This window comes from Rana temporaria, chromosome 4 (genome assembly GCF_905171775.1).
Source record: "Rana temporaria chromosome 4, aRanTem1.1, whole genome shotgun sequence".
Lineage (NCBI taxonomy): Eukaryota > Metazoa > Chordata > Amphibia > Anura > Ranidae > Rana > Rana temporaria.
The window spans coordinates 474,347,714-474,355,927 of NC_053492.1; the positions used below are offsets into that span (position 1 = coordinate 474,347,714).

An 8,214-nucleotide genomic window follows, 5' to 3' on the forward strand; every position below is an offset into this window, starting at 1 on the left:
GCTTTAGTGAACTCAGCCAGAAGAAGCATTTGGCTTAAAACATGGTCTGGGGATGCAGCATCTAAATTACGATTATGTGGGCTTCCCCTAAACGGGGATCATCTTTTTGGCCCAGGTTTGCAGGAGGCACTGGAACGTACGGCCGATAGGAAAAAGGCCTTTCCAGAAAAGAAAAAGCAGATGGGAAGAAAGTTTTTTCGTGGCCAAAATAAAGGCTTGCCATGGCAACAAGGTCCTAAAGAAAAGGACAATAGGCCCAAAAAACATTGGTCCGGGTACAAAGGCAAAGGGAGAGGAGGTGTGTTGTTTAACACACCTCAGCAGCCCGCCAAGCCACAATGACCAACATCTGCCAGTGGGGGGAAGACTGAGGGCCTTTCTCCCACAATGGGCAACCGTCACCTCAAGTCCCTTCATTCTGGATCTGGTGGCAAATGGATACAGGCTAGAGTTTTCCTGTCGGCCACCAGAACGACTCTTGATCACATCTCCTCCCAAAGATCGGGAGAAAGCAAGAGCTCTGGGTCTCCAAGTAGGAGAGTTGTTAGACCAGAAGGTCCTGATTCCGGTTCCTCGGTCAGATCAGAACAAAGGGTTTTATTCCCACATTTTTGTCATCAGAAAGCCGTCAGGAAAGTATCGGCTTATTCTGAATCTTCGGTCTCTAAATCAATCGATCCGATACAAACACTTCAGGATGGAGACAGTCTTCTCTATCAAGAATCTGCTTTACCCAAACTGTTTTATGGCCACGTTGGACCTCAGGGATGCTTACCTACATGTCCCGATCCATCCGGCTTTCCAGAGATTCCTGAGAATAGCAGTAAAGATGGGATCGGAAATCAGGCACTTCCAGTTTCAGGCCCTCCCCTTCGGTCTGTCCTCTTCCCCTCGTATCTTCACAAAGGTATTGGGGGAAGCGCTGGCGCCACTAAGATTAAAGGCGATAACTATCATCCCTTACCTGGACGATCTATTAATAGTGGCAGAGTCCCGCCAGAAATTACTAGCAGATCTTCAGACTGTACTCGACTTCCTTCAATCCCTGGGCTGGTTGATAAACAGGGAAAAGTCTTCCCTAGATCCAGCCCAGAAGGTGAAGTACCTGGGTTACGACTTTTGCTCAGTAGTCCAAAAAGTTTTTCTCCCAGAAGAGAAGGTCTCCAAGATGGTGCAAGCAGTGTCAGCCTTACAGACCAATCAGTTGGTTTCACTGAGGGAAATTTCAAGGACGGTAGGTCTCATGACCTCGTGTTTCCCTGCGGTACCATGGGCAAGGTTCCATCAGAGACCATTGCAGAGATTCCTTCTGGAAAATTGGGACGGGGACGCCAGGTCCCTAGAGTCAAAAGTTTGGTTACCGACCAAGGTAAAGAGAAGTTTGTGGTGGTGGAGGAAAAATCTGCACCTAACAAAAGGCCTGCCTTGGTCCATCTCGATATCCAAGAGGATCACGACGGACGCAAGTGCCTGGGGGTGGGGAGCCCACCTCAAAGACCAGGTCGCACAGGGGAAATGGTCCTTGAAGGAAGCAAGAGCCTCATCGAACCAGAGGGAGCTGCTAGCGGTGCAAAGAGCCCTGCAAGCTTTTCAATCGGAGGTCAGGGGTCACAATCTCCAGATCCTGTCAGACAACATTGCGACAGTGGCGTACCTCAACAAACAAGGAGGCACGAGGAGTCGAATTCTTCAAGGAATCGCACAAAACATTTTGTCTTGGGCAGAAGTAAATCTAGGCTCAATTTCAGCAGTGCACCTGAAGGGGACGCAAAACAGTTTGGCAGATTACCTCAGTCGCCACAGGGTGGAGCGAGACAATTGGTCACTTCATCCAGAAGTCTTTTTGGAGATCACCAACAAATGGGGTTGTCCCGAAGCGGATCTGTTCGCAAATCAGGACAACCGCAAAACAGAGGAGTTCTTTTCTCTAAACCCAGAGGATCGATCACTGGGGATAGATGCCCTGGCGAATCCGTGGCCCTTCAACCTCTGCTACGCATTTCCGCCAATCAGACTCATTCCGGAAGTGCTCCGGAAGTTTCTCCTAGAAGAAACAGATCTTATTCTGATCGCCCCCTTCTGGCCCAAGAGGCCATGGTTTTCCCTGCTACAGTCTCTGGTCTCGGAGCCTCCACTGAGACTTCAGAACAGAGAGGACTTGCTGTCGCAGGGTCCAGTGTCACACCCACAGGTGGTTTCATTAAGCTTGACAGCTTGGTATCTGAAGAGAAGATACTGAAGGCTCAGGGGTTTTCTGACAAGGTGATTAGAACCTTGGTAAATTGCAGAAAACCAGTCACTAGAGCCATCTATTCCAAGGTTTGGAAAAAGTTTAATTCATGGTTGTCTGAAAACCAAAGATCAACGCATGATGTTCCTTCTATTTTGGAATTTTTTCAAGAGGGTGTCGACAAGGGTCTTTCAGTTAGTACCTTAAAGGTACAGGCGGCAGCTATCAGCGTTTTCCTCCAGTTTTCTCTTTTGGAAAATCCCATGGTAGCTAGATTCTTTAAATCCATTTCAAGGGCCAGGCCAGTAGTGGTAAGAAGTTGTCCAACTTGGGACCTGTCCCTGGTACTTCAAACTCTGGTAGAGTTTCCCTTTGAGCCTTTGGAGGATATTTCTGTTAAATTACTTACCTTAAAAACTATTTTTTTAGTAGCTATTACCTCAGCTCGTAGAGTAAGCGAGTTACAGGCCTTATCAGTAAGGGAGCCTTTCCTCACGATTTTTGAGGATCGAGTTGTATTGAAAACTGATCCAGGTTTTTTGCCTAAGGTAGCTAGTACATTTCACAGATCACAAGACATTGTACTGCCATCCTTTTGTAGTTCACCACAGGGTGATCAGGAAAAGAAATTTAGTTTTTTAGATGTAAGAAGAACCCTTCTTGCATATTTGGAGGTCACCAAGGTCTTCAGGAAGACAGACGCTTTATTTGTCCTTTTTTCAGGTACACACAAAGGTAAAGGTGCATCTAAAGCCACATTGGCTAGATGGATTAAGCAGGCCATCTCAGAATCCTATAAAATCAGAGAAGTTCCTACACCTTTTGTTACAGCACATTCAACAAGAGCTTTGGCTGCATCTTGGGCTGAGAGGGCTGGTGCTTCACCAGAACAAATCTGTAAAGCTGCCACATGGTCCAGTTATTCGACCTTTATTAAACATTATCGCCTGGATCTGCTATCCGCTCAAGAACAGGCGTTTGGTCGAAAGGTCCTTCAGGCAGTTGTCCCACCCTAGACTGGTAAGTTCTGGCTCATCGTCTCATGGGCTGTCCTGGAAGACGCTTGAGAGAAAAGCTGAGTTAGGCTTACCGGTAACTCCTTTTCTGAGAGTCTTCCAGGACAGCCGGATTCCCACCCGGTTTTGTTGTATGGAAGTTATGTGTTATTAATGCATATGTTTTTCAGGGTAGTCCTACGGTTCTCGAGAAGACTGGCATGGGGCCTGGAGGACCGCCCTTTTATCTGGTGGGGGTTAACGTGTTTCCTGTCCTGGTAGGAGGAGCCCTAGGTCTCATGGGCTGTCCTGGAAGACTCTCAGAAAAGGAGTTACCGGTAAGCCTAACTCAGCTTTTTTCGGGGTACCAACATACCGTTTGCAATTATATATAGTTGAAGATAGCGATATATATGAGACACAGGCCCAGTAGGGCGGCACGTGAAAGAGGGAGGTGTGCTCTGTAGTGCCACACACACGTGTCTGATGCATTGAGCCACCAATATTTTATTACTTATTTGATTTACATTTTTTATTTCCCGGCCCTACCTCACATCAGCACACAATGGGTTAATGCCTCCTCTGAAGCCCCCACTAAAGTGTTCTTTTTTTTTTTGGTAATTTTTCAGGCCACCTGTTGCTTGCAATTGGTAAGGACTTTGGTTGTGGCACGTACACCCCCCCCCCCCCCCCCCCCTACCGCCCTATCCTTTCATGCTCAGCCTCTCATGGAGTTGGAAGACCCTGAATGTTGGATGGTAAACCCTCCTGATACTGGGTGCCCTGTGTGCTGGGCCGCGGGCAATGTTGCTTAAACAGCATGAATATTCTACAGGTGTGGTATTGGTAAGCTCGGCAATGTCAGGTCAGGTCTGAGCATGTAGACCCTTTACAAAATAATCTAGGAGTGGGTGACTGGGGACAAAAAGAAGGCAAATGTATTAAATACGTTCTTCGATTCTGTGTATACAAAAGGAGCATGGAGGAGCCCATGTCCATAATGGGGGTGAAAACAAAAAGTGGGTATACTGCGCTGCTTATAGAAATGCGAGACCAGCTGCTAACACAGCTAATAAAGACAAATCAGCTAAACAAAGGTAAAAAACAAAAATGTGTAGCGCTACGGTCAATGACATATATGATATGATATAGTGATTTTTCTTGTAAAAATAATAATAAATCACATAGAAATTCCTGTGTGGAATTTCATAAAAGAAATAAGTGAAAAGAAAGTCCAATATGTGCAATAAAGTCCATAAAAACAAATCACCACGTGAAAAGTGGAGCGAATCTTGATGATAATCCAAACATGTATATTCAAGTGTGAGTGATCACCGCCACCAATAAGGATAAATGGAGGCTTACCAGAGCTGATGGACTTGAGCTGACATACGTCTGATAAGGCTTATAGTATTAGATATAGTACACGGGATCAGACGATACAAACATCCAGGGCCTTGGTTAGAAGTCAGATGCTGTCAATTCATGTATATCAATATAACGAGAAAGCCTTTGATCCATAGAGCTCCGCAGTGAGCCGGGTAGTTTAGAGAAGGCAAGGGAAGAAAGATAGCCACATAGTGTAATCCAATAAAAAACGATGTAATTTATTTAAAGAGTCAAGTACACTCACATGTATCCTGAATTAAAATCGCATGGTAAAAATGGTTTGAGGCGGCAGTGGAGATAATGGGGGTGGTAGTGACGCAGCCCCAAATGATCCACAATGGCTAAAAAGTGATATGGTCCAGAAATATTTAGACAGAATAAAGGTGGATAAAGCATCTGGACCTAATGGCATCCACCCACGGATCCTAAAAGAATTGAGCTCTGTAATTTCAAAGCCAATGTGGTGGCCATATTTGAAAAGGGAACAAAGTTTTAATCAAGTAACTATAGACCTGTTAGTCTAACTTCTATAGTTGGGAAGATACTGGAAAGATTAATAAAATACCACATATAGGAGTTCTTGCTGGAATAAAATATTTTAAGCAACAGACAGCATGGATTCATGAAAGACAGAAGTTGTCAGACAAACCTGATTTCCTTTTATGAAGAGGTAAGTAAAACCTTGGACGGAGGGGCGGCAGTGGGCGTGGTATACTTGGACGGATTGGTGGACGCGGCATACTTGGACGGAGGGGCGGCGGTGGAAGTGGCATACTTGGACGTAGGTGGACATGGCATACTTGGACGGAGGGGCGGCGCGGCCTACGTGGATTTTGCAAAAGCGTTCAATACAGTTCCCCACACACGGCTCATGTGTAAGATAAAGTTTACAGGATTGTAAATATCAGCTTGGTGGTGTACCCCAAGGTTCAGTGTTGGGACCCTTACTTTTTAATATCTTTATAAATGATATTGGGTCTGAGATCAAAAGTAACATTTCTGTCTTTACAGATGACACCAAGCTATGCAGTGGAATAACGTCCTTACAGGATGTCTCCAATATACAAGCCGACCTCAATGCTCTAATTGGGTGACTAAGTGACAGATGAGGTTTAATGTTGAATAATGTAAAGTTATGCACTTGGGGGCTAAGAATATACATCATACATACTAGGGGGAGTACAACTGGGGGGGATCTGTAGTGGTGAAGGATCTGGGGGTTTCGGTAGATCATACGCTTAACATGCAATGCCAAGCTGCGTTTTCCTTTCTTGTATTAGGAGAGGTATGACGTTGGAGAGATATTTTGCCCCCCTGTACCAATTAGTAAGACCTCATCTGGAATATGCAGCTCAGTTTTGGGCTCCAGTTCTCAAAAAGGATATGGGGGAACTGGAGAAAGTGCAGAGAAGGGCAACCAAAGTGATAAGAGGCATGGAGGAGCTCAGCTATGAGGAAAGATTAGAGGAACTGAATTTATTCTCTTGAGAAGAGGAGATTAAGAGGGATATGATCACCATGTACAAATATATAAGGGTAAGCATGAGCCAAACACCCCCTAGTTCAGTTCACACATTCAAAACACTGTTAGTCTATGGGACACGTACAAGGAAAAATCAAAAGTGCCAATTTAAGGCTAATATGCAAGTTATTGTCATATAAAGTGTTTGGGGGCCCAGGTCCTGCCCCAGGGGACATGTATCAATGCAAAAAATAAAGTTTTAGAAACATCCGGGAGCAGTGATAATGCTTAAAATGAAACCATAAAGATTTAATATTTCTTTAACTGCTTCCCAACCACCGCACACCGATATACATCGGCAGAGTTGGACTGGCAGGCAAATGGTCGTACCTGCACTCCCCTTTGAATTTGCCGCCTAGTAGGCGCACGCCCACGGCATGCCTCGGGAGTGTGCTTGTGGGTCCCACAAACTCGATATAGGCTTTGGGCTGCGATGAGAGGCAGAATGGGGGGGGGGGGGAACGACGCCTATGTTAACAAGGCATTTTCCGGTTCTGCCTAGCGACAGGCCAGAGATCTACTGCTCTTTGATCGGGAGCAGTGATCGCTTTCAAGTCACTGGTAGCCCACCCCCCCCCCCCAGTTAGAATCACTCCCTAGGACACTTTAACCCCTTCCCTGCCAGTCTCATTCATAGAGTAATCAGTGGCCATTTATAGCACCAATCGCTGTATGAATGACAATGGTCCCAAAATAGTGTCAAATGTGTCCACCATATATATATATATAGCATTGTTTGGGTACAACATTGCACAAATATCAGCTAAAGTGACGCAGTGCCGAATCGCAAAAATGCTCTGGTCACAAAGGGGGTAAATTCTTCGAGGGCTGAAGTGGTTAAATATCGTATCTGCAGGTATCTACAGTATGCCTGTAAAGTGGTACATGTTTCCTGTGTTTAGAACAGTCCTGTAGCAAAATGAAATTTCTAAAAGGAAAAAATAAAATAAGACCACTTGCAGCTTTAATGAATTGTCGGGTCCCTGCAATACAGATAAAACTCATTGAAAACCAGCATGGTCTCTCCCCCTTTTACCAGGCCCTTTGAAAAGGTAAACCCAGAGCCAAAAAAAGTGCGAGTCCCCCAAAAACCCATACCAGGCTCTTCAGGTCTGTAAGAATATTAATGCAAAGTAAACTTTTAAACGGATTTACACTATGTGCATCTTTGCCTTCTTCATTCCTTCCCTTGAGCTGAGATTTTGAGCCACTCACATGGATCCGAGTCCCTGACATCACAAGCTGACCTAAAATCGTTCCTTCTCTTGGTACAATCATTGCCTGCATTGGATTTCACCTTCCTGCTAGCCATCCAAGAGCTGGATACCATCATTTACAAGCCTGTATGACCCATTAGGCATAAGCCTATTTTGGGTCCACTGATTCCGGTAAGCCTCCATTTATTTCGGTGGTGGATTCACTTCATGCCTGAGAAGACCAGTCACTTTATTATTGATTTACTCACCAATTTCTGAACTGTTTCCAATTTCATTATTCACTAGAGACTTACAAAATCTGATGATATCTATGGATTTACCATCATTCGCATATACAGTCATATGCGATTGATATATTCATTATATTTAATTTTCTTCTCACATATATTTAGCGCTACACTTGTTTATATTTGTTTGTTTTTGCAGAATTTATCTATTCTGCGGTGTCGGCCGCAATTTGTATGTTTATTTAAGTAGCGTGGTGATAGTTATACTGTCAAAAAAATTATACTGACACAATAGCTACACCTTCATCAAGAGGTCTGCCTCTTATAGAGAAGGACAGCATAATTCAGTCCCCCAGTTGACTCACAAGGTGAACAAATTCTCAGTGGCATCACTGAACGTTTGACAAATCCTTTTACAGCAAAGAAAGCTGCTTGAGAGCAACTTTAGCATTCAGGCTTTTAACATGATTGGACCAATACATAACCAAACTGAGGCAGGATAATAGCTGAGCTAGCAGGTAAAAGTCCTTTCCTAGCCAATTTTGAAAGATAACTTGTGTATTTTTTGGGTGGGAAACCATTTGACCAGCATCAATTTCTGGAACCATGTTGGGAATAAAAGCTAGGAGACAGA

The 8,214-nt window shown here is 44.5% G+C and overlaps 1 protein-coding gene across 1 annotated transcript; it reads left to right on the top strand.

Annotated features, from left to right (window-relative positions):
* The first annotated feature begins 374 nt into the window (after positions 1 to 374).
* Positions 375 to 3,521, top strand: LOC120938102. Its single transcript, XM_040351814.1, has 2 exons — positions 375 to 3,250; positions 3,417 to 3,521. The coding sequence occupies exon 1, from the start codon at positions 388 to 390 to the stop codon at positions 3,244 to 3,246; it is 2,859 nt and encodes a 952-aa protein (XP_040207748.1). The 5' UTR covers positions 375 to 387; the 3' UTR covers positions 3,247 to 3,250; positions 3,417 to 3,521.
* Positions 3,522 to 8,214: the final 4,693 nt, after the last annotated feature.

Bases quoted from the DNA above. Each gene is read 5' to 3' on its own strand.
- LOC120938102 (XM_040351814.1), top strand. From the start codon at position 388: ATGGGCAACCGTCACCTCAAGTCCCTTCATTCTGGATCTGGTGGCAAA.